The 27,242-nt window shown below is 40.1% G+C and overlaps 1 protein-coding gene across 1 annotated transcript in view; it reads left to right on the top strand.

Moving 5' to 3' along the window:
• LANCL2 (LanC like glutathione S-transferase 2) overlaps positions 1 to 27,242 on the top strand; it is a 43,280-nt gene that overhangs the window by 10,557 nt on the left and 5,481 nt on the right. Inside the window, exons 3-6 of the mRNA XM_026682829.2 lie at positions 22,680 to 22,887; positions 23,772 to 23,919; positions 25,798 to 25,944; positions 27,030 to 27,212. Of these exons, the coding sequence (XP_026538614.1) occupies positions 22,680 to 22,887; positions 23,772 to 23,919; positions 25,798 to 25,944; positions 27,030 to 27,212 (686 nt within the window). The remainder of the gene's footprint in view (positions 1 to 22,679; positions 22,888 to 23,771; positions 23,920 to 25,797; positions 25,945 to 27,029; positions 27,213 to 27,242) is intronic.

The following is a 27,242-nucleotide window of genomic DNA, read 5'->3' as shown; positions in this document are numbered from 1 at the left end:
AAACAGAACTAATTAAATGGAAGAAGAAAAGAAAATACTATCAATTAATATAAATGGTTTAAACTCGACGATAAAAAGGAAAAAGATAATATCCAAATTAATCAATCAAAATGCTGATATAGTATGTCTACAAGAAACTCATATAAAGAAATCAGATGACAAATACTTAGAATGCCCGAAATTAGGGAAGCTATTCACCGCACCAGCAGACGCATGGAAAAAGAAAGAGATTGCAGTATATGTTAAAGATGTTAAATATGTTAAAGAGGATATGAAAGCAGATTTAATATGGTCAGATTCTGAGGGAAGAACTCTGGTTTTGCAGATCTGGATTAATGCCATCCAATTCTCTTAGTGGTAATCTACGCCCCGAATGGAGATCAAAGAGAGTTTTTTAAGCATCTTTATGGAAAAATAGTAGGATTGGAAAAAAGAAATATTTGTATCATAGGAGACTTTAATTCTATTGCTGATTATCAAAAAGACCACAGTAATGGGGGAAGGAACAAAGGGGAAAAAAGAGAGCTTCCCAAAATATGCATGGAAATGATGAAGGAGTTAAATTTGATTGATATATGGAGAAGATTACATCCTGAGAAAAAACAATTTACATTTTATTCAAATCCTCATCAAATATGGACACAAATTGATATGGCATGGATGATTGGGGAAATAGCAAATGAGATAAAAGGGATTGAAATTCTACCCAATGTATGGGCAGATCACAATCCAATTCAGATAATATGGAAGGGTAGGGAAAAACCCAAGAAAAGATGGACGTTAAATACTCAGAGAAAAAGATTATACTCACAAACTCAAGGAGGAATTAAACTATTTTTTAAAGGAAAATGATAATGGAGCAACTACGAAACAAAACATTTGGGATACAATGAAGGCAGTAATAAGGAACAAAGAAAAATACACTCAGCAAAACAAATTACAACAAAAAATTAAGGAATTAGAAACTCAATTACAGAGTACCCCAAAGGATTCAAAATTGCAAAATCAGATAACAATAACTAAACATAAATTGAATTTAATTGAACAAGAAAGAATGATTATAAATCTGAATACAACTAGACAAGCTTATTTTGAGCATTCCAATAAGCCAGAGAGATGGCTATCATATAGACTTTAAAAAAGGAAAGAAAAAAGATTGATTTATCAGCTAATAGATGGAAAGGGGGATATACAACAAGGGATAGAACAGAAAAAAGAAATTGCCCATAAGTATTTTGAAGAGTTATATAAAAAGGAAGAAGATAGGATAAGAAACTATTTAGATGAAATGAAGGATAAAGCAATTGGGGAAGAAATGGAAGAATTATTAAATAAAGACATTATTTGGTTCGAATTGAAATCAGCAATAGAGAACTAGAAAAAGAACAAATCCCCAGGACCAGATGGGATCCCAGAAGAGCTGTACAAGGCAATAGCAGAACAAATAGGACCTCTTATGGTGGAAGCTTTTAATGACGTCTTATTGGCAGCCAGGATACCGGATTCATGGAGGGGGGCATTGATTTCGCTGATCCCGAAGGAGGATTCAGACCCCCGATATATACAAAAGTATAGGCCGATTTCTTTGCTAAATACTGATTACAAAATAATTACTTCTATTATAGCAAGTAGACTAAAAAGAATGTTAAATGAACATATATATGAAGACCAAAATGGATTTCTCCCGACCAGACAAATCAGGAATAATTTAAGAATAGTATTAAATGTTTTAGAATTTTATGAAGCCCATCCTGAAAAACAAATTGCACTTATGTTTTTAGATGCAGAGAAGGCCTTCGATAATTTAAATTGGCAATTTTTAATCCAAAAAATTTATAACATGAATTTAGGCACCAAATTTGAAAATATTATAACAATCATTTATGATACACAACAAGCAAATATTATAATAAACAGGGAATATACCTGCCCAATAAAAATAGAAAAAGGAGTCAGACAGGGCTACCCACTCTCACCCCCTGCTCTTCATATTATCACTAGAAGCATTATTAACGCGAATTAGACAGAACCCAGACATAAAAGGATTAAAGGTTAAGAAAGAAGAATATAAGTTACAAGCGTTTGTGGATGATATAATTTTTTTTATTGAAGAACCAATAGAAAGAGGACAAAAATTGATGAATGAATTAGAACAATTTGGAGCAGTAGCAGGAGTAAAAATTAATAGGAAGAAAACAAAATTAATGACCAAAAATTTAACAGAAAAACAGAAATTAGAACTAGAAGAAGTTATGGGAATACAAGTGATAAAGAAAGTTAAATACTTAGGACAGCACATTGACAGCACATTGGTTGACAGCACATTGTAAGACACTTAAGGAAAATAATTATGATAAATTGATGCAACGGGTAAAGAAGGATTTAGAAACATGGGGCAAGCTGCAACTTTCATTATTAGGCAGGATTGCTGCTATTAAAATGAATATTCTTCCAAAATTCCTCTATATATTTCAGACGATTCCAATCAAAGTACACAAAAAGTTTTTTGAAGAACTTAATAAAATAACTGCAAAATTCATCTGACAAGGGAAAAAAACCTAGAATAAACTTAAAGGCAATGCAGGATATGAAGAGCAGGGGAGGGTTGGCACTTCCAAATTAGGAGTTGTATTATAGTGCAGCGTCTTTAGTATGGGTGAAGGAATGGGTGAATTTAACTAATAAGAGAATCTTATTCTTAGAAGGCCATGACTTACAGAGGGAATGGCATGCTTTTTTATGGGATATTGGGAAAACTAGCCAGAAATATTTTCCCAGACACCTACCGTATTTTCCGGACTATAAGCCGCTACTTTTTCCCCACGCTTTGAATACTGCGGCTTGTACAACAATGTGGCTTATCTATAGATTTTTCTTCGCTAACTGCCATCAGGGAGCGCAAAAATGTGACAGACACAGACAATGCAAAGAAGAAGATGCTACCAGTAGTTTTTGGCGCGCTCAACGCAAGCAGCATGACACGCATGAACGCAAAATATTTTTCACACCCTCATCATGGAAAGTCCACGAAGAAAAGCATATCATCATGGAAAGTCCACGAAGAAAAGCAGCTTTTAAGTTGAAAGCAATTGATCTGTCTATCCAGGAAGGAAATAGAGCTGCTGCACGTAAGTTTGGCGTTAATGAATCAATGGTGAGACGTTGGAGACAGCAGCGTGAAGAACTGATTCAATGCCAAAGGACAACAAAGGCTTTCAGAGGTCATAAAAGCAGATGGCCTAAACTTGAAAATGTTTTTGAGGACTGGGTGAACACACAGAGAGCAGATGGCAGAGGTGTATCCACCGTGCAGATCCGACTGAAAGCTAAAACAATCGCCAGCGAAATGGGTATTGAAGATTTTAAAGGTGGACCGTCATGGTGTTGTAGATTTATGAGACAAAAAGATCTGTCCATCAGGGTGCGGACGACTGTCTCTGAGCAACTCCCTTTTGATTACGAAAAAGTTGCAAACTTCCACAAATTTATTGAAACAAAACTAGCCGAGAATTCCATCGGACCAGATGACATCATAAATATGGATGAAGTACCTTTAACATTTGACCTGCCTCTTAACTAGAACTGTTAACAAGACAGGAGCATCATCCATTATGGTGAAAACAACTGGCCACGAGAGAACGCATTTCATGTGTGTTTTGAGCTGCACCGCATCCAGACAGAAGCTTCCACTGATGTTGATTTTTAAGCGGATGACTATGCCAAAAGAAAAACTCCCGAAAGGCATAGTCGTTAAAGTTAACAAAAAAGGGTGGATGATAGAAAACCTAATGACTGAATGGCTGACGGAGTGCTACAGTAATTGCCCGGGAGGATTTTTTCACCGGAAAAAATCATTGCTTGTTTTGGACAGTATGAGGGCCCATATAACAGATTCTGTGAAAGCAGCCATCAAGAGAACAAACTATTCCAGCTGTGATTCCTGGAGGTACAACTAAGTTTTTGAAGCCACTCGACATCAGTGTGAATCGTGCATTTAAAGTGGCACTCCGAGGTGAGCGGGAGGCTTGGATGACCAGTGGCAAAAAATCATTCACAAAAACTGGCCGCATGCAAAGAGCATTCTTTTCTGAGGTCTGCTAGTGGATCCTAACAGCGTGGAGCAGTGTGCAAGAATCCACGATCACCAAGGGGTTTTGAAAGGCTGGACTACTGCGTGGAGAGAACAACACAATTTCATCGGTAACTGTGCCTCAAGATGAAAGTAACATTGAGATCGACACCGACAGAGAGACTGAAAAGGTGTGTGATGGAGATGTTCTGAGGCTCTTCAACTCCAACACTGAAGAAGACAACTTCAGTGGTTTCAGTGCACAGGAGGAGGATGAAAAAAAACATTAATGACTTTTCTGTTTTGTTTGTTCAGCCGTTTTACTGCCGTGTTACAGGCACCGTTTGGAAACAAGGTATGTAAATAAACATTTACAAAAACTGTGTAAATATCTCATTTCACAACGTATTTTTCTGCGGCTTATAGTCTGGTGCGGCTAATATATGTAAAAATATTTTTTTCTTTTAAAATTTAGTGGGTGCGGCTTATATTCCGATGCGCTCTATAGTCCAGAAAATACGGTAATCAGAGATTCATTATTGACTAATTGGAAGAAAATACGGAAAAAACACTACTTAAAGATACCAATCTGTATCTCAACAATGGAGGCAATGATCCACCTATATAATTTGGATATTACTAAAATGATTAAATTTAAGGACCTATTGGATATGCAAGGAAATCTGAAATCGTGACAAGATCTTCAAGATCAGAGATTAAAAATTGATCAGTGGGTGTTCTGTCTCACCTTTCTTCTTTTCAAAAGATGAAAGAGTACAAACTCACACAAACACAGGCAGGCAGGCATTATCAGGGAGGAAGGCATTGCCAGAGAGGAAGGTCCTGGGGAGGAAGGCATTCCCTGTTCCTCCTCCTCATCTTCCGAGTCCTCTTCCTCGAACAGCACAGGCTTGGGAATCAGAGCCACAACAGTAGCCCTCACCGCAGGGCCCTTCCCCCGAGTCTGACGGTCAGGATGTGGTCTCAAGGGGAAATGGTCATGGAACATCCAGCGTGGATTGTGGAAGCATCCACCCAGGAAAGGGCCTCTGGCCCATCCCCCTGCCTCTCGATCAAATATTGGAACTGCCCTTTCAGCCAGCGGGAATCCCTAATGCTGACCACGTTGCCGTCTACGGCGTCATCTTCACCGTCATCTTCATCAGCTGCAGGATGTTGGAGATCACACGAAGGGGCGTCAGGGACCCAAAGGGAATGGTGGAAGACTGGATGAATTTGCATGGAGCGTGGTAGAGTCAGTCGATAGGCTACGGGGTTGATGACCGCCTCGATGGGAAATGGGCTGATGAACCGATGGTCCAGCTTCTTTATCGGGCGGTCAACCTGAAGATGTTTTGTGGATAACCACACACAGTCTCCTACAGCCAGCGGAGGCGTTGCCCGTCGAGAGCGATCTGCGAACCGCTTGTAAACTTCCTTGGCCCATATCAGTTGCTGCCGAACTAACTGCTGAACTGAGTGTAGTTCCGAAAGGAATTCCTGAGTCTCGGTAACAGGGGAATCTAATAGTCAACGGAAAGAACCGCGGATGGTACCCCACATTAGCATAAAATTGTGTCATTTGGGTGGAGGTGTGCTGGGAGTTGTTGAATGCAAACTCCGCCAGAGGGCGATAATCAACCCAGTTGTTCTGCCGTTGGTTTACAAAACAACGCAAAGATTGCTTGAGAATGCCAATGACCTTCTCCGTCCCACCATCAGTTTTTTGGATGGTGCGCCAACGACAAGCACACCTGCACCTGTAACGCGGTCATCAGGCTTTTCCAAAATTGGGCTGTAAATTGTACACCGCGGTCAGAAACTACCCTGTCTGGCAGACCATGGAGATGAAAAACATGCTGCAAGAATAAACAGGCAGTGGTGGTCGACAAACATGTCGACCACCACAAGCACAGTCGTAAATCCTGAGGATGATGGTAAATGAGTCAAGAAGTCCATGGAAATTGCTCCCCATGGTCTTTCTGGAGTCGGCAGAGGTTGGAGGAGACCAGGAGGCGCACCCGTCTTTCACTTGCCTGCACGGTACACAGGACGTGACATAGGCGTGGACATCATGCCGTACTTGAGGCCACCAAAAAGTCCGTGTTACAAGATGGAGGGTCTTAAAAAACCCAAAATGGCTGGCTGCACTGAGTCATAATAAGGGCTCGAAGCGGCCCTGTGGGTACGTACAACCGGCCCTGATGCTTAAGTAAGCCCTCCTCCAAAGTCCATGGGGATTCGGGTCCAATCTCCCCCATCCTCTGCTGCGACCAAGCATCTAGGCACTGCGCCTCTCGCACCTGAGTCCGTAAGTCCACCGGTTCCTGGACTGCGGCCAAGGATTCTGCTGGCAGCACCGTCCGTGGAGGAAGGGGGTCCTGCAATAAGTTCCCACCCATTAATAGTCTCGACCCTCATCGGAGGTTCTACCGGAACCAAGGGAACATCAAAATGGGCCACAAAGGCCTGGTCCATAAAGTTAGTCGTGGCCCCTGAGTCCACCAGCGCGTTCGCTGGAATCCCTTTCGACTGGTTAGCCAAGAAAACCCGAGTGTCCAAAATCAGATACCGAGGGGGCCCAGAATCAACCTCCGCTAATTCAGGCGGGTGTTTGATACGTGCCCAGCCTAGGGTTCCCCCCCCAGGTCGGGCCTGCCTTGTTTCCCGACTGATCACGCCGAGATTCAGGCACAGGCTTGAGTGCCCCACTTCGCTTTAGAGGACAAGAAATAGCGAAATGTCCTGCCCCCCCACAATACAAGCACAAACCCCCTTGGCGTCTCCGCGTTCGCTCCTGAGCCGTCAGGCGAGGTCTGACCGCTCCTAACTCCATTGGTTCCTCGGCCATGTCCACGACACATTGGGTGACCCGGGGCGCTGTTAGCACAGGGCGCTCTTGTACAGATGCGGATGGCTGCTCCTAGACGGTGCGACGGTTCTTTTGCCATTGGAGACGTGCATTGATGCACAAGCATTGCACCACCAGAGGGTCGGGGCCGGTTCCACTTGAACTAACTCATCCTGCAGCTCATCTGACAGGCCATCCTGGAAGGCGTCCATTAATGCTGCGTCATTCCAGTTGGAGTCCAGGCATAAAAGCCGAAATTCAGAAATAAATTCTTGCAAGGTGCGCTTCCCTTGTCGAAGATCCTTAAGACACCTGGCTGCCGTCTGCACTTGTATGGGGTCTTCATACATGTGTCGCATGTGTTGCCAAAAACTCTGGTAATCAGTTAATAACGGGCTGTTCTTGAGCAACAAAGATGTGGCCCATCTGGCGGCTGAGCCAGAAAGGAGGCTTATCACAAACCCCACCCGAGCCTGGTCATCTGGGAAATCCTCTGGCCTCATAGCCATAAATAACTGGCACTGTCCCATGAAAGCCAGGAACATCTCAGGCTGCCCAGAAAACTTACCTGGCACAGCCACCGGGCATTTCTGACGGGGAGGGGGAGGAGGAGCTGCATGAGCCTGCAGCAAAGCAAGTTGGGCTGTTAATTGAGCCACTTGCTGTTGTAGAGTTTGATTTTCATCTTTCAGCTGTTGTTGAAACTGCTGCTGGTGGTCCATTTTAGGTAAAAGATAGTTTAAGTCGGGTACGGGACAAAAATGTTCTGTTCCACCTTTCTTCTTTCCAAAAGATGAAAGAGTACAAACTCACACAAACACAGGCAAACAAACGCAGGCTGGCTCGGACTTCACAGACTTAATTCTTTGGAACCGATAATGTCCTTGGCATTCCAACATGCTCTGCCTGCCAAGTCCGAACTGATAACAAGTAAAAAGCTACTTACAGAAAATTACAAGGCAGACCACAAAAATCATTCACAAAGAAAACCTGAAGTAAGATCAAACTTTGTCCCGTACAAAGTTCCAGCCGACAACACACCCACTTTTATCCCCTGTGGGGTATGGCTCAATGACTCAGCTCACTCTCTGACCCTCCCACAACTCCTACGTTGCTGCTCACGTTTCTCCCTATGATGCTGCCTAGGATCAAGCCAACATTCTTCCTCTTGACTCCCTGTCAGGGGCTGCTCTGATATGCCTTCCTCCTGATTAATCTCAGGCTGTTCCTCTCGGTTGTCTGATGAAACCTGAGGCATTGTAAGGGAGGAAGGCATTACCAGAGAGGAAGGTCCTGGGGAGGAAGGCATTCCCTGTTCCTCCTCCTCATTTTCCAAGTCCTCCTCCTCTAACAGCACAGGCTCGGGAATCGGAGCCACAACAAGTGGGTATATCTTCAAATTCAAAGTAGATACAAACAGGACAAGAAAGAATTTAGAATTAATAATAAACTCCAGCAATTAGATAAAATTTTATTAGGATCAGGCAAAAAAAATATAACAAAATTTTATAATTATTTATTAGAGGTAGAATTAGAGGAAGAAATTGTTAAAGGGAACATGATAGTCTGGAGTAGGAACATAGAGTGTAGTATCACCTTAACAGAATGGGAAAAGGTCTGGGGTAGAAATAACAAAATCACAAAATCGGTAGCGTACAAAGAAAATGCCTATAAAATATTTTACAGGTGGCACCTTCCTCCTTCGAGATTAGCAAAGATGCACCCCAATATGAGTCTGAACTGCTGAAGTTGCAAAAAAAAAAAGAGGGGGGGGGGACTTTCTTCCATATGTGGTGGCCCTGTACAGAAGCTCAAAAATATTGGCAGAAAATTAGAAATTGGCTGGAGGAAATGACAAGAGAACAGATCGAATTTAAACCAGAGTCCTTTCTATTAGGGATCTTTGATAAAGAACTACCAAAAAAAGTGAAATATATAAAAATACATATTTTGACAGTGGCCAGATTGGCTTTTGCACAATGTTGGAAACAGCTTCATCTTCCATCAGAGGAGATGATTATTCAAAAAATTCCAAGTTGTGCAGAAATGGACAAATTAACCTTGGCATTAAAAGATAAAGACACTTCAATATATTATGACAGCTGGAACTGCTGGTACAAATGGATAGATCAAAGATAGGTTTCATACTAAAAGGCAAAAGAAGATATGATAGAACCATAGTAGTGATATACAGATATATACAGAATTAATTGTGTATATGGTATAAAATAAGGATAAAAAGGAGGTCTCACAAACTGTTGAAGATGAAAATGTTTTTAACTGTTTTCTATCTTTTTGTTTCTATTTTTTTTCTCTTGTCTTCTTTTTCTCTCTTGCGTTTATGTATGTGTTGTTGGTCTATTTTAATTGTAAAATCAATAAAGTATATTTTTAAAAAATAAACAAATGGCTGTCCAATCTCTTCTTTAAAATCTCCATTGATGGAGTACCCAGAACTTCTGGAAGCAAGTCATTCCACTAGTTAATTGTTCTCACTGTCAGGAAATTTCTCGTTACTTCTAAGTTGGTTTTCTCCTTGATAAGTTTCCATCCATTATTTCTTGCCTGCCCTCACATGCAGGATAAGAATAGATTGATCTCCTCTTTGTGGCAGCCCCTCAAACAGTGGTGGAATTCAGCCAGGATGGCCCGGTTTGGGCGAACTGGTAGTAAAAATTCTGGTTGGCCCCACCCCCGCCCCACCCCACCACTACTTATTGGTCTCGCACGCCTTGGCTGGTGCCTTAGAGTTATACTGTAGCATAGCTGTAGCTGCTCTTTGGCTTCCTTGCTTCGACCATGTGGCCCAGCCTTACTTGCCTGCCTTTGCCGGGGCCTACAGCGCAGCGGCCTCCCCCTCATCTGACTTGGCCTGCTCCCGACTGCTGCAGCAGCAGAACAGCCAGGTAAGGACATCCAGGTGCCCCCTTGGAGAAGCAGGGCTGGGAAGGGTGGTCGGCCATGGCCTCGCCCTGCAGCCTACCCCTCACACCTTCCATCCTTCCCAGGTGGGTAAAATGATGACCCAGAGCGTTGGGGAAAATATGCTGAGTCTGTAAACTGCTTAGAGAGGACTATAAAGCACTATAAAGCAGTATATAAGTCTAAGTGCTATTGTTATTCTGTCACCTTTTCTGTAGGCTTCCTCTTTGGAATGATGTAGTTACTTAAGTTTAGCTGTGAACCAAGGTTTATTGTTACTGTATATTTGCAGGTTCCTTGTTGGTACACATAGGTCTTCAAAGAAGCTGACATGATGTTACAATATCTGTGAGATCATCTAGGTCTGCAGAAGTATCTTCAAAAAAAATCCAATCAGTGCAATCAAGGCAAGCCTGAAGCTTCAGCTTTACCTCATCAGTCCAAGTCCTCACTGCTTTAATTGTTGGTTTCATGGTTTTGAGTCCTTGTCTATAGGCAGGTACAAGGTGAATCATCAGAGTGTCCCACAGCTGCTCATGGTAAAGACCTAAAAGCATCTTTTACTGTAGTGTAGCAGTGGTCCTAAGTATTTTTGCCTCTGGTGGGACAATTGACATGCTGGAAATATTTGGAGAGCTATTTCCTTAAATTTGCTTGATTGAAATCTCCTAAAATGATGGGAAGGGAATCTGGGTATTTGGCTTCAGCCTCCATAATCTGATCAGCTAGAGTTTGTAATGCCTTGTTTACACAAGCTTGTGGAGAAACATACACAGCTATTAGGAGAAATGAGGAGAACTCACATGGAGTATAAAATGGCTTGCAATTGATATGTAAAGACTAAGTTTTCATCACAGAATTTATATATTATAGTTATATCCTGAGACCAGCTGTTGTTGATATATAAACATAATCCTCCACACTTCGCTTTACCTGATGTCCCTTCAATTCTGTCTGATTTAAATATCTGTAATCCTGGGATATATATGCTGTTGTCATGAATTTTTGCATTAAGCCAGGTTTCAATAAAACAGAGAATTGCTGAGTTGTAGAAATCAAAATTGCATCTATTTAAAAGGAGTATTTCATCCATCTTGTTAGCAAGTGAGCATAAATTAGTCAGAAAGATTGAAGGGAGAGAGTTCCTTCTCCCCAATTCTTTAGTCTATTTAAAATTCCCGCCCTTTTACCTTGTCTCCTTTTTCAGCACTGCTGCTTCTTTCCTTTGTTTGTTGTAATCCATAGCATTTGCAAAGATGGAGGGGGTGTGTGAGAAATCAGAAAACTGCTCCTTAAAGAAAAATGGCCCAATTCTTAGCAGGTGGTCTTGTGAGTATGAAATCTGTAGTGAATTGCAGGGAATAATAAAGAATAAAGAAACCATTAGAGAGCATTTCACTGAGGCTGCTGTCGGTGGCGCCAACATGCTCCCTTCCAGTTTTCATAGCTCTGCTAGCAGGAGCAGCAGCACACAGATATGCCACTGCCTTCTCCCTTTCCCTCTTGCTGCTGGGCGAAGCCATGTGAAGAAGGGAATAGCAGCTTTAGCAAAGGAATAAAAACTGATTTTACTGCTTCCCCTTGGTTAACGCCCAGCAAGTGAGAAGTTGCTCTGCCACAAATAGGCAGAGACAGGCAGTGAGGGGCATGCCCCAGCGATACTCCTGCAGCAATTGGCCTTGGGGTCCCCGGGAGGGGGATATCAAATAACTTCTCCCTCGCTAGGCTTTAGGAGGGGGGAATGGGGTGGAGCAGCCGCTGCCGCCAAATGCAGGGAGGGAAAAGCTCTGGCTCTCCTGCACAGTGAGCAGCTAATCACCTGAGCACGCAGTGGTGGCAGTGAGAGGAGTCGCCATCCCTGCCGCTGCCGTGATCCCGGCCCAGGAGGGTATCCATTTGTGTGTATGTGCACATCCCGGCCCAGGCGAGTTTCCGCTTGTGTGTATGTGCGCTCAGGCAAGAGATGAGAGAGAGGAAAGGGAAGAGAAAGAGAAATGAGAAAATGGAGAGAATGAGAGAGAGGAAAGAGAGAAACAAATGGGGGGAGAGAAATGAGAGAGCTGGAGGGAGAGATTGAGGGAGAGGGAGAAAGATGAGAGAGAGCGATGAGAAACGGAGAAAGAGAACTTCCGGTTGCAAGGCTTCGGCGGCGGCAGGAATCCGCTTCTCTGCGGGTCCCTGCTGCGCTCGCCGCTGAGGTACCCCCGATCCAACTGGATTTGGGGTTGTCGCTACTCGAAGGGCAGCGGAAGACAGAGGAGATCCGGGCAGGGATCTGGGGATATTGCATCCCCCTTCCCCAGCCGGCTAGACTCCTTTTTCCTGAGGCGGTGGAGCGGCTGTCAGAAATGGCAACCACAAAGGAATCTTCAACCGGATAAGATTGTGCAGGAGGAAGTTTTTCAGAAAGAGAAGTTTTCTTGGCTGAACCGGGACATTAAGTTACTTTTAAAACACCCTGGAAACCTGACTTTTGGATTGATACATTTGTTTCCAAAAGAAGTTGTTACAGCGGCGAAAGTGCTGAAGGAAAGTTCACTCCCCTTCCTTACGGAGAAAGCAAATGAGCACAGAAAAACCTGCTTCTTTAAGGTAAAAATAAGCTCTTTGTTATAAGTGGGAAGGAGAGGACTAAAAAAAATCTTTAAAAATTTGTTGGAGGAGACGCCTTGAAGATTATAAGACCAGCAATTAACTGTAATACGGCTTTAAAATATATTTGGGATTTTGCCCCAGGAGGAAAAATTGCAAAGAGAAGAAGAGGAAATAATTTCTGTCTGTTTGGATTGTTTGATAACTTTGACATTTGGAAACTACTTTAAGATTAAAAACATCTGGGTTGTTTTTAAAAATCTACAATGGCACTATCTGTGGATGAATTAAAAATGGAATATGAAAAATTAAAAGAAGGAGAACAAAATGGCAATGATTCTTTGGGAGCTGTCTTCCACTTTTTAGAAATGGCGGTTTCTACGTACCAGCAAATACTTGAGGAAGGAGAAGGAGAAGAAGAAGAAGAAGAAAAGGAAGAAGCCATTTTTAATGGACAAAAAAGTTCAATTAAGAAAGAAAATAGGAAGAGAGGAAGGAAAAATGAGAATTTAAGATTCAATAAAACAACCAAGAAAAAGAAAAATAAGGTGAAAAAAAGGTACAATGTTAGAAAGCAATTGAAAAGAGAATTACAACGGAGAGGAGAAGTTTAAAAGGTGGAGGTTAGGGGGAGACCAGACTGGAGAAGAAAGGGAGGCAAAAAGGGAAAAAAAGCCACGGTCTGAAACAAGATGCCAAAAAGAAGATTTTTTTTAGAGATAAAGGATAGTGTATAATTAAAGAAAGATTCTGCAAGAGTACATAAGATAGCATTGTAGTATTTGCATTTGAAATAGTCTATTGGAATATTATAAGATTTAACACAATATTAAAATGTTTAATAATGATAGATCTCAATATTTAATAAAATATTAAAGAGAATTTGTAAAATGATTAATGCTTAGTTATTGTTTAATTCGTTATTGTTTTAATGTTATTATAAATTTACTATTTCATCTTATTCTAAAATAATGTATTAATTAGAATTAGAACTAGAATAGAAATTATATACTTAAATATACTATAAGTTTATTATTCTTTTATTTTAAAATGCAACATGTAGAATGTACTAAGCAGAATCAGGATGGAAATTATGTATTATTTTAAGTGTTACTTTAGGGGAAAGATAGAAAGGCGTCACACTTTAAAAGTGATTACAGGGGAAATTCTTTGCTAAAGAGAAGAGATAAATAGATGATTGGAAAAGAACGGACAAAAGATACAAGCATAATGATTTTGAAATAAGATGAAATAAATAAAATATAATTAAGAGAGTGAAAAGAAGGGAGAAGTTATATAGAAAATATAGAATGGTTAATAAGATATGAATGGTATATAAGGTGAGCATGAATTTGATTTAGGTCTGTAAAAAAAGATGTACCCCGGGGCTAAGCCACTTTTCAAAAGAAGTTTTATGTTTTATGTTTTGTGTTTTGGTTAGCTATGTTTGATTGTGAATTAATAAAACCTTGGAGGAATAAAACTAAAGGGAGAGAAATTTGGAAAAGACATGTACAAATGATAATTAAGGAGGTTTTATCTTTTTATGTCCTGTTTTATGGTTTGTATTTTGTGTGTTTATGTTTGATTGAGAATTAATAAAACCTTGATAGAAAGAAATATAATTGAACAAAAGTAAAGGGAGAAATAATGAGAAATTTGGAAAAGATATATAGGTGTTTAAATGGAAATGTGATAATTTGGAACTATGCTGTATAAACTTAAATGGAAATGTGACAATGTGGAACTATGCCTTAAAAATGATGTTTTATTTGCCTTGTTAAAACTTATAAGTAATTTTTGGAAAGGAGGTTTTATGCTTTTATGTCCTATGTTTTGTTTGTCTTCAAAAATTAATAAAATTTGTTTTTTTTTAAAAAAAAGAGAAACGGAGAAAGAAAGAAAGGTGTGTGTGTGAGAGAGAGAGGGAGAGATGAGAGAGAAAGATGAGAAGTGGAGAAAGAAAAAGAGATGAGAGAGATGAGGGGGGGGACAAAGAAAGAGACACAGAGAGGGAAATACCTGTTTAAAAGCAAATAGAAAAATGGTTCTTTGAGTGTTTAAGGTTGGACCCCTGGGTTAGGCAAACACCATGGTCATTAAGTGAACCTTGTGATCATTAAGCGAAGACTGTGGTTGTTAAACAAGCTCATGTTCCCCAATGGGCATTTTTAACCAGATACCAGAAGGAATTGTTGGAAACTGGGAAAAAAAACATAGGAAACCTCAGTCACGTGACTGTGTGGGATGTTGTAACTGGTCGTGTGTGTGTGTGTGTGTGTGTGTGTGTGTGTGTGTGTGTATGGCTGTCAAAACTCCAAAAACAGGTCAAGTAGCTCTGGGGAGGTCAGTCGTAAATTAGAACACTTGCTAAGCAACAGGCCATTAAGCGAGGACCACTTGTATTTGGTTTGCCTTAAGGGTTCAGAGCTGTATGGAATCTACATGGAAGAAAGGAAAGGAAAGGAAAGGAAAGGAAAGGAAAGGAAAGGAAAGGAAAGGAAAGGAAAGGAAGAGGGAGGGGAAGTGAATGACATATAGTTGCATGGATGGATGGATGGATAGATAGATACATGAAGCGAGGGAGGAAGGAAGGAAGGGACAGAGAGATAGGGGGGGGGAAAGGAAGGAAGGACCACAAACACTGGCACTAGATGTGGCTTCAGAAGATGCTTTGAAACATCACAGCAATCTAGGGCTGGAAGGGACCCTGGAGGCCATCTAGTCCTGCTCCAACAGAAATCCTTATATCGTCTGGATTGTTTTGGTGCCTCTAAGAGGAAAATTGCCAGAAAAGAGAAGGAGTTTACTAGGATAAGGCTGCCATGCAGAGGAAGGCAGAGATAGTCCTTGATGTATGACCACAATTGAGCCCAAAATTTTGGTTGCTAAGCAAGAGTGTTAAGTGAGTTTCACCACATTTTACTCAATCCATGACATCTCCTGGCTCTAACAGTCATGTGCATGTTAGGGAAGAACATCTGAAGGTGTGTGTAATGTTCTACTATACAGAAGTTATAGTTAAATGTGTGGCAGAAAGTGGACTCTGGGTGTGTTTTTCCAAACACAGTAAGTGAGATTGAATGTGTATAGTTTTAGAAGAGCATTGTGTGTGTGTGTGTGTGTGTGTGTGTGTGTGTGTGTGTGTGTGTAGAGTATATATATAGCATAGTATATATCCATGATGGCGAACCTATGGCATGCGTGGCACAAGTGGCATGCAGAACCCTCTCTGCGGGCATACGAGCGGTCAGCCCAACTCAGCTCCATTGTGCATGCACGCCTCCCAGCTGATTTTCGGGTCTAGATCACGCCTTCCCCATCCCATTTGCAAAAAAAAAACCAACCAAATCATTTAACTTTTTGTCCCACTGGCTGCCCCTGCCCTATCTGCCTCTCTTGCCTCCAGAGGCACACACGCTACCTAATGGTTCTTTGGCTGCTCTCTGGTTCCCGCTCTTTTCTTGTTGTCATCGCGGCTGCTTGTTTGCCTGTCCTGTCCTCGCTTGACTTCTGTGGCCTGCATAATTTTTGGTAAGTTGCTGACTTTGTGCCCACCTCCCTCGCTTGCTTGCTGCGGCCCAGGCCCAGCTGCTCCCACTCCTGGTCTGCCAGCTGTTGGTACCGTCGGTGGCCTCATGCAGCCCCGGAACATCTGCCCCCTTGCCAGCCAGGAGCGCTGCCACCAGTCGCTCCCCTGTGCCCTCATGCCTGCCTCACACCCCTGTGTCTTGTTTAAAGCTCTTGTTTTGCATAGCTCCAAGACAAAAAAAAAATTCCCGATCAGTGGGACTTCTATCTCTAAGCAGGACAGAAAGCCATGGTCACCTGAAGCAGCTCCCCTTGAGCATGGAGAAAGATAGCAATTTAATCCCCTTTACCCTCTGAAAGTCCCTTCTACCCTCCCGCCTCGGCTAGGAAAAAAGTTGGGGAGACAGGAGGAGCGTCCCCCTTCCCAGACAGACCTGGCTACTGTTCTCCTTTGTGGGGGCAGAGCCCGATGTCTTTTCTCTTGCCCGGCAGTCGTGGCTAAGGAAGCACTGCCACCAGGTACTTTAATGCCCGCCGCAATCCAAAGCTCGGCTTCCTGCTCTTGGTCTCCCTCTGTCACAAGTGTCAATTCAGGAGACGTGAGGAGGGCTAGAGGAGGCTTCACCCTCCTCCCCCCTCGGTTCATCTCCAGGCAACAGTGTGTGTAGCCAGAGAACTGGGAGAGAGGGGGGGGAGGGAGAAAGACACAGAGGGGGGATAAAGGGATAAAGGGAACAGAGAAAGAGGGAGAAAGAGAGGGAGAAAGACAGAGGGGAGGAGAAAGGGAGAAAGGGAGGCAGAGAGAGACAGAGGGGGGGGGAGGAGAAAGAGAAAGAGGGAGAAAGGGAGATGAAAGAAAAAGGGAGAAAGATGAAAGAAAGAGTGAGAAAGATGAAAGAAAAAGAGGGAGAAAGAGAAAAAGGGAGAGAGAGATGAGATGTTGCTTCTTATGGGAAAGGGGAGTTATCTAAGCAAGAGCCCCCTCATCACTTTACCCCACCTGAAAGGGGAGAGAGGGTCTCTGTTATTTGAATAAAATGAAAGCCACTATTTGTACCTCGTGTGGGTGTCCTTTATTTCCTGCTTTTTCAACCTCAGCTGTTTTGCGCGGCACAGCTGAGGTTGAAAAAGCAGGAAAGAAGAGGATTTTCAAATGCTGTACACCCACGCGCAGCGCTTGTCAGCTGTCCAGGTGTCACAGCTGGTGATTTCTTGCAAACGCTGTGCACATGCGCACAGCGCTCATCAGGCATGGCTGTACGCACAGCACACGGCCTCATGCATGTTGTAACACCGGTTCGATCCCACTCTTGCGTGTTGGCACTTCACAATAAATAAGTGGGTTTTGGGTTGCAGTTTGGTCATTCAGTGCCGAAAAGGTTCACCATCACTGGTATATATAGTAGATAATGTATCTTTTTGTGTGCCTATACACACTCTATACTATGTAATATGTATGTACACATATGGCATATATACATAGGATTAAATAGTGTATTTTGGATGTTCAGTAGTAGTAAATAAATAGACAGGGAAATTATTTCTCTTTGAGGCGAGCAGAGGCCGGGCAAAGTGCCCCTTGACGTGAGTGACGTCAAGTTGGCCACACCCACCCATCACATGAGCACCCAGCAATGCCCACCCAGTCACATGAGCACCAAGCCACGCCCACAGAACCGGTAGTAAAAACATTTGAATTCCACCACTGCCCTCAAATATTGGATCACTGCTATCATGTCACCCCAATTCCTGCAATTATTCTTGGTATGTTTTAGTTTCCATCCCCCTAAATCTTTATTACTGATCACTGATCATAATCTTTGTTACTGATCACTGCACTATTTCTAGAATCCCCATCTTCCCTTAGTTCAGAAACATTTGATTCAGAAAATCAAATGTTTAGACATTTTTAAATGTCTGATCACATAGAGGCAAGAATTCTTCCTTCTTTGAATGCATGCTTGAAATACATTTAGTCATGGTGGCACAATTTTCTCTGGGTCTGTGGGAATGCTATAAAGAGTCCAGACCACACTGAAAGATTTAAAGAATGGAGAATATTTAAATTAATCTGTAATCTGTCCAGTTTTAGCACACACATAATGTAATCTGGCCAGGAAAAAAGTCAGAAGTCATAGAGCTGACTACATACACCTAGTGAAAGCTTAACACTGCTTTTATATAATAGCAGATAATTTTCTGGGTGAGTGAGTGGCAAATATTTTTTAAGGAGTTTTTAAGAAGTTTTTTTTAAGAATGGGAAATAGACTTCATATATCTAACTGGAAACATGCTGAAGAAGATTTAATCCTGCAATGGATAGATAATGACTAAAATGATGATGATGACAACAATGACATCTAATTGAGAAATAATTTATCTGTGAAAGATTGATTGGCTTTGGAGACTTGACTTATTGTATTTAATCAATCAGCAATTGATAAGAGATGTTATAAAGAAGGAAAAGTGGACATTTGATCCAGGATCGATTAGGGTTAATATTTGGAATGATTGGGACTAAAGCCATGATAAATATTCTGTGAGTTGATCACAGTAATCATTTGTTAACAGAGGGTTTTGAGATTTCAACTTTTGTTTTTTTCTTATTACTATTTACAATTTTTATTATTCTGTTATTCTTATACTTTTACATAATATTTTTATTATTATTGTGTTAACTGTTAACCATTTTGTTATTAATATAGTTTATAAATGACAGGCCAATAATTTGTAAGTAGCGTTAGTACTTTAACAGTTTGAAATTATTTTGGCCTGTTATGCAAGGGAGGGCAAATCAGCATTGCTGTATTACACTAAAAAATATTCAACTAGAGAGGATGTTAGGTGTATGTTGTGTTAGTTTCTTTTAAGATACCTATTTTGTTAGTCTTTTTCTTTTCTTTTTTCTTTTAAAAAATATTTTGGTATTTTGTATTTTAATCTTTTTTGAATAAACTAAATTTTTCTGTAAAAAAGGAATATGTGAGCAAAACAAAAACAAACAAACAAAAAATAATCTACAGATTCATTTTCTGAGATATTGAGATGGCAAGACAGAGTTGTGGAAGTTTTGGGGAGGGAGGAGGGGGATTTGGGAGATATAAATGTATACCTAATCCCCTTATATGTATGTCTCTTAGAGGCAATGCCTAATGAATTGCAGAACGTGAAAGTTCCCTGGTTCTTTCCAATGCTTGAATGTTCTGTTCAGTACCTCTCCAGGATTGGCCAATCAGAATATAAGGTAGCAAAATAAATATGGAAGAATTGATGTTGGTAATGTAATTTGTGGGCACAGTATATGCATTGCTTGCAGGACAAAGTTTATATACAGATATGAGATAGCATAGTTTTTCATCCCTCTAACTTTGGGAACATAGTTCTTCATTTGAAGCCTATTAAAATAAAAGTTTATACAAATCCAAATTTAACTTTTATTTTCGTTATGTTTTGAGCTCCATCATACAGCTGAAAAGATTCCCAGAATAACTTTAAAACCTAAAAGATTTTTAACAAAGAAAGGGGAAAAGGGAGATAAGAACAGAGTTGGGCAGTAATTCTTGATTTGGATAAATTGTAATAATGATCATCTGTGGTATAAACAGTTAAGGAGCAGTCCCTAAAACTGGTTGCTCAGATCACCATTGGAGAGCTGTTTCTCCCTACTCTCTATGACCTAGGCTTGTCCAGAAATTGCTTGCAAGGATTAGCTCAGGGAATGACCTGAAAAGCTGGCATTTTGGTAGAGAACATTCATTTCTTTGGTTTTGTCCCAAACAAAAGTTAAATTTGAAAACAGATTAGCCCACTCTCTGTTATTAAAAGGGATCAGTATTTTTCAGCTTGTTCCTTCTTATTGGCTCTGGAGGATGCAAAGCGTTCTAGGCAGATGGCTCTGGAGGAGGAGAGGTGACAAAATTGTAGCATTTGTGATTTGTTTGCTTTAAAAAATGGAAACAGCCGAAAGCTGGTGAAATGCTTTTTTAAAAATTTTGCTGCCTCTCACTTGCCTTTTTTTTTTTTTTTTTAGAAATGCAATAGAACAAAATTCTGGTGCAGGTAGTTCACTGCTAATTCATTCCTGAATCATGATGAAAGAATTCAAACTTTGGCATACAATAAGAAATAAAGAGAAATCGTATCAGTCTCCTAGGAGACTGTCGCCTAAGTCTCCTAAGCCTTAGTTTTGAAAATGAACATTTAAATACAACATTGTGTTAAAATATTTTTGGAGCTTTATGTGAATTAAATATAAAATCTGTTCATATTACTTTTATTTTGGATTTCCCCCCCCTACTCATTTTGTCCATCCTCTCCTTGGAGAAGCTCAGCATGATATATACATGTTGTTACCCATTGTGTAGCCATAGGTCTTGTGAGACAAGCAAGGACCATTGCTAGTTAATTGAATTGGGAATTGATATTTTTGTAATAAAGGACACATATAGCTTTCCTTTTTTAACCTGTTTAATTTAAATCTAAAAAGCAATTTTGCATTTTAATTGTATTTCAATAAATAAAATGATTTAGCAAAATGCATTGTTTGCCCACATATTTCTCTTCAGTGATACAAAATTCAGTGGTACCTAATACTCACTGTTAATTGGTTCTGGGAGGCTCGATGAGTACTAAAAATGATGTGTGCCAAACAAATTACATGACCTTTTGTGTTGGCTTCTACCTGTACCGTTTCCTATGTCAGCGACTTTCCCAGCATAGCTGACTTCCTGTCCATTCTCCATAGCAATCCCTCTTTTCCTATCTCACAGTACCAAACAAATGATAAGTACTGGGACAACATTTGGCATTTGCATGTCAAAACAATTAGACACAAATATAGTTTTCCCCAATGCCATCTCTCTACTAAACACCTAATTTCCACAGCACTGCCTAAAGATATTTATCCATGTAATAGGGCTGTATTGCTATTATCCTTCTTATCTTATCATCTTACCTACTACTTTCTCTTATTGATATCTTATGATTTATCACTTGTTTGTATCATGATTTATGACTATCTTTCTAATCTATGACTTACCGTTTTGTTGTTTGTATGTACACTGAGAGCATATACACTGGAATATTCCTTGTGTATCCAATCACCTTAGCCAATAAAGAACTGTACTGTTCTGTTCTATTCTATTCCATTCCATTCTATTCCATTCCATTATTCTATTGTATTTTTGTGTCTGAACACCGATTTAGAAATGTTGATCTAAAGTAATAGAAGTCAGTGGATTGAAATAAAGTCTTCTTTGAGTCAAAGACTTTTGATAATTTTGTACACATACCCAGGTAATTTTCTTGGCAGTAATACAGAAGTGAACTACCATTTACGGGATATTTTTACAGGTATTCTCTTCAAGTATTAATGAGGCCTAATCCTTATTTTCTGAACAATCAAACAAGCACTGCCATCTTTTGAAGCCAGTGCATTTTCCCATTTGGGTTTGATAGGCCTAATAGACAAAATGCACCAGGAAGTGAAAATGAAACAGAGAAATTGGAACTCTGTTGATGCCCCTGACTATCTGAACAGCTTGAGTTCAACTGGTTCTCCTTTTTACAATGCTATCAGAAGGTGATCTTGGCAGATATCAATTTGACCTCCTTAGGAATTGTCCTGTGACAGTTGCAACTACGCAGACAATACTGCATAGTTAATCTTGTTCCCCATTATTTAATATATGTGAAAACTATCCATAGATATGCAGTCAGCTTTACCAGTACATAATGACTCCCAATTGCACTTCTTTCCTGAAAGTTCAAGATAGGCTGTTTCAGGAGTTTCCATTGTACATGTTTTAGTCTGTAATAGCCTGATACTGGAGAACAATCTAAAGATAAATTCAAACAAATCTGAGGTCTTGGTGATTATAGCAATATTACTTAGATTATATATCACTTCATAGTGCTTTCCAGCCCTCTCTAAATGGTTTATAGAGCCAGCATATTGACCCCAACAGTCTGGGTTCTCATTTTACCCACCTTGGAAGGATGGATGGCTAAGTCGACCTTGAGCTGCTGAGCCAATCTGCTAGCAGTCAGCAATTAGCAGAATTTGGCTGCAGTACTGCATTCTAACCACTGCGGCATCAAGGTCTTATATGTGCTCAACCCTCTTCTGGATGAGACTGAACTTTTCCATAAAAATCCTATTTTTATCTGGGATCCCCACAAGGGGGGTTTCGATTAGTTTTGGCTAATAACCAATTGCATCCCTTTCTGGGGAAGATTGACATGATGTGGGTGGCACATCCTATGTAACATCACGTATGCCTTTCTACAATTGCACCTCTACAAGGGTCGAACTTGAAAAGTATGTGGAATTTCCAATTGGCCCAGAATGTGGTAATATGAGTGATTAATGTCCACAATATATCAGCATTGAAACTGATTCTGGTAATTCTCTTAGTCTTTTAGCAAAATCCAACTCTTACAGTTTCTTACAAAAAGAGCACTAGAGAATTATAGAGAGAAGAGGAAAAAGGGGTAAGGGAAAAAAGAATAGAAAATTGTAAAGAATTGTATTTATGCCATGTAATACTTCAATAGTAGGCCTCTTTCTTAACGTGTTAAACTACTGGATTTAGATGTGTACATGAATGATGCCTCCAGTATTACATATTAGATCACATATTAGATATGTGATCAGAAGTGTAGAGAAAACCACCAACTAAGTCTTCCATCTTCCTTTTTGTATGGCAATTTCAGGCATAGCCCTCTTGTATCTTCAGCTACATCGTGTGACGCAGGAGCCGACTCACCTACAGAGATCCCTGGATTATGTGAAGAGAATCCTACGTAATCTGAATGGAAGAAGAGTTACATTTCTTTGTGGTGATGCTGGACCTTTAGCAGTGGGAGCAGTTGTGTATCACAAGATGAAAAATGATAGTGAATCCAAGGAATGTGTGACCAAGTGAGTGACTGAGATTGTTTAGGACAAAAAGACTAGGTCAACTAAGTATTCCTTGGTATAAGACTGCCTTTTGGATTGTTTCGGGCAGATGATTACTGGCAAGCACTCCCAGTAATCCCTCTGTCAAATGATGATTGTAGAGCACTATGTCCTCATGTTGTCCTTTTTCCTGTGCTAAATAATGACCTATTTTAATTTTGTATGTATATCTTAATTTAATTATTCTAATTTTTTAAAGTATTCTGGAAAGTAATATTCTGATCTTGAGGCTTTTGGAAAGTCTTCCTGTCATTCCTTTACTTTGAAATTGATAACAGTCATGTTTAAAGAGTTATAAACATCAAATGTTTGATGTTTGCATTCTTTATATTCTTTCTTGCCTCTATATTGGATGGTTGATTGGCTCATAGGGATTCCACTCTTCTATTGATGTTTATATTTAGAACGTTAATCAGTTGTGTGCTAATCCATGCTTAGTGGTGAATTAATCACTGTCATACTTTTGCAAATAACATCTCACTGTCACACGAAACTTCTTCATGTCCTAATAATAAGATTGGGGAGTTTTATGAAACAGAAGCAAAGAATGATAGAGATGATATTATAAACATGCTTCATCGGAAATAAATGAGATTGGAATCAGTAGAGTTGTCTTTCAAAAGATCTGGCTGCCAGGGGCGTCTGTGAGGGAGCTTCTAAAAACTCTAGAAGCTCCTCCCACTTTTACATGGATTGCATCATCTGTGACATTTTAGGACATATCCTACATAATGTGAATGGAAGTCAAATGAAGACTTACAATAACACATTCCATAATCACATCTGAGACTTAATGTAAAAATGAGAGCTCCATTGCATATTTTTTTCAATTCTGGTTTGCACAGACTTTTGCAGCTCCAGCGAATAGTCCTTGCTTCAGATTCTGACCTTCCAGATGAGTTGCTTTATGGAAGATCTGGTTACCTGTATGCTTTGCTTTATTTGAATACTGAAATTGATCCTGAGACAGTGCCACAATCAGTAATCAAAGAGGTAAGGGAAATACAATAAACTTTGATTCTGTACCATTCAGCTGTCTTTGTATGTGGGATTTCAGTTTCCAAAGAATAAAAACCCCACTTTTCTAAAGCATGATGTCATTTGCATAATCACACATTGACATTTGTATTAATTTACATCATTTGCCTAATTGCATAATTCAATTTAAATGTTTTAGACATTATCCTACAAATGGACTGTTAAATCCAATTGTATACTTTTTGTATATTTTTCCTTTCAGTGATATTTCAGAGAGATCAACTTGAATTATCTGCTTTGGAAAGGAGGATATTTCTAAATGTTCATATAATGCTTAGTTCTTGCAATTCCTCTCTTCTTTTTTATATGTCCCACCACAGCAGTTTTATTGTGCTGAACTATGCCTTATTCACCCAAATCTTTCTTTGCCTTTTCCTAAATGTTTTATTTTAAACCCACAGCCCAGAAGCAATCAGGAGAGGAGTTGTTTTTCATTTTTTGGGGTTGACTTAAGACATCAAATCTATCTCATAGCCATCCACTTCAGACTGTTATTTTTTTACTTTAAAGTACCAATTTTGCCTCTAAATGTTTGGAATTCAATTGATCTAAGGCAGTGCCCACATGATATTGCTGTCCATGCCTATGTATTCCCAAAGAAGGTAGAAGAGAAAGACAGATATAGTTCCTGGGGGTGTGACTTCCCTCTTGGCTGTCTTCACTTTACCTTCTTTCTGCCATTCTTTGGAAGAATGCAGTGGTGGTATTCTACCGGTTTGGTCGAACCAGTTTTTGTTTTCTTTTTTCCCCCTCCCAACGATCAGCTGTTTTGATGATCAGCTGTTCCGACAATCAGCTGTGCCAAGATCCTCCTCACTGTTCTACTGCTTCGCCCAGGAGGCTTCCTTGAGGCCCAGGAGGCAAAAAGGGGTGTGCGAGGGGGGGTGCTGCATACATACACACAAACACCGTGCTCTGTTTTTTTGCGTCCTGGGCCTGAACCTGGTTTTGCTCCCAGGAGGCTTCCCTGAGGCCCAGGAGGCAAAAAAAACAGAGCGCGGGGGTGTGTTGCAAAAAAGAAAAAGAATCCACGCCCATCCAGTCCCATGGCCATGCCCTCTAGCCACACCCACAGAAACGGTAGTAAAAATATATGCATCCCATCCCTGGTAGAATGGGTGTCTGTTTTTTTGTTGCAGTGTATTTTGGGAGTGCACAGTATCAAAGGACATAATGTGTACCAAAGGACATAATGTAGCTCATGGAAATGTCCACATTGCCTTTTGAAACCTGGAAATACTCCCTATTAGTGTCAATGGTAATGGTGAAGTTAAAGCAATAGTCTAACTTGATATCAGCTTTAAAGAGCAGGAAAGGAGAATGCGTAGTTTTCAGAAAATTATAGCATATAAACCAAAAGATCCCATGTATTACTGTATTACTATGGAGGGGTTTTTAATCAAAGATGAATAAGCCTTGTTTTCCAGCATCTAGCCTTCTTGAAAACTTACAAAAACTAGTAATAACAAGATGAACCTTTCAAGTGTTTTGAAGTAGTCCAAAAATGAAGGAAATTAGTGATAGCAAGAGTGCTGTCTGAATAGGTAATGTATCGTCATTCCAACAAATTTAGATTTTTGTATTCCCTCTAGCTTGGCGATAAAAGTGATTTTGTGGGTGATAAAATATTGCATTATATAGAAACAATGGCATGATACTTTAGGAAATCTCAAGTGCTATCTGAGATTAGACTTGATTCCTTTGTATCTAAGGAGCTTCTTAGGGAAGACAAGTACTGCAGGAATATGTTTGCATTGTTTAGGAAAAATAATAATTAAATTAAAAGAACAATGAACTTCTAGATTGTTCTTTTTCCTCCTCTGTCTGCATAAGGTTGTGGAATCCATCATTGAATCAGGAAAAAACTTTTCCAGAGAAGAACGAAAGACTGAGCGGTGCCCATTGCTGTACCAGTGGCATCGGAAACAGTATGTGGGGGCAGCCCATGGTGTGGCTGGGATTTACTACATGCTTATGCAGGTGATGTTCCATTTTCCAACAGAACAGAATACATGTAGCTCAGAATTGAACAGCTGAGTTGGTGTTCTTTGAGCTTGTTTTTTTGCTCGCAATTCAGATATTTCATTACCTAACTACGTAACATCATCAGAGCTTGTGAGTGTGAGGTTTGTTCCCTGTTTATTTACAATAGTTTCCCTGCAAATGTTGGTAGCAATGTGGTTTTCTTCTTGGTTGTTCCTTGATTAGCATATTGTTTTTCTGTGTGATTTTTTTTTGTCTGGTGTTAATTCAAAATCGGAGAACCCTCCAGACCATCTTAAGTAAACCTAGTTGAATGAAACATCTCAAGCAAACCAATCTCAGCATCAAGGATTTCATGGTGTTTCAACTGTTCCATGAATTTGTTTTTTGGTCATCTAATTCTCTAAAGATCACTTTTGGTCTGCAGCTGTCTACTTTTCAGACTATGCTAAAAGGAATTCTCTAATTCCACTTTGAAATATTGCTCTACTGGGAGAGCACAGAACTTAATTTTACTGGGGAATTATTTTTTCAAATGGGAGCTATTCGATTAGGCAGTTTCTCAGTATTGTGAAAAAAATCATTTATCCCTATTCAGAACCATTATAAATAGTGAGCAAGATGATTAGTTAGTTTTGGAGGACAGCACAGGCTTGGCCCTAAACTTGTGCCTGAGTTCTAGAATCTCCTGATCCTGCACTCAGGTCACTTTTACTGTTTCTGTTAGTTTATTTCTTGATGATGGCCAAGAGTGAACATAAAGCAATACAAAAGGAAGCCCTGGCTGAAATGAAATATTTGCCATCACTTGCCTGCAGTTATTATTCTACTTTTCAAAGCCAACTGATTCATGTTATTGTTAATATTGTTAACATTCTTGTAATACAGAAAGCAATGCATAGTGAGCAAAGTGCAATTTAGATTTATTTTAACTGTAAGATAGCCAAACAAAGATAAATTAGGACATTTATTTTCAGCATGGATATGAGGTTCATCAAAATGTGTGATCAAAACATTTCATTTTTATGACAATGTTTTTTTTACTGGATAAGAAAAAAACAAAATCTTATTTGCTTTTGCAGCCAGCAGCTAATGTTGAAAGGGAGACATTGATGGAACTTTTGAAACCAAGCATTGACTATGTGCGGCATAAAAAATTCCGATCTGGGAATTATCCCTCATCCTTAAGCAATGAAACTGACAGGCTGGTGCATTGGTGTCATGGGGCACCTGGAGTCATCCATATGCTCATGCAAGCTTATACGGTGCGTCCTTGTTTGACCCACACAATGATA

The sequence above is a fragment of the Notechis scutatus genome, chromosome Z (assembly GCF_049901735.1).
Source record: "Notechis scutatus isolate UNSWTSFEM ecotype Mainland chromosome Z, rNotScu1.2, whole genome shotgun sequence".
NCBI classification, from domain to species: domain Eukaryota; kingdom Metazoa; phylum Chordata; class Lepidosauria; order Squamata; family Elapidae; genus Notechis; species Notechis scutatus.
This window is presented reverse-complemented; position numbering and strand designations above follow the sequence as displayed.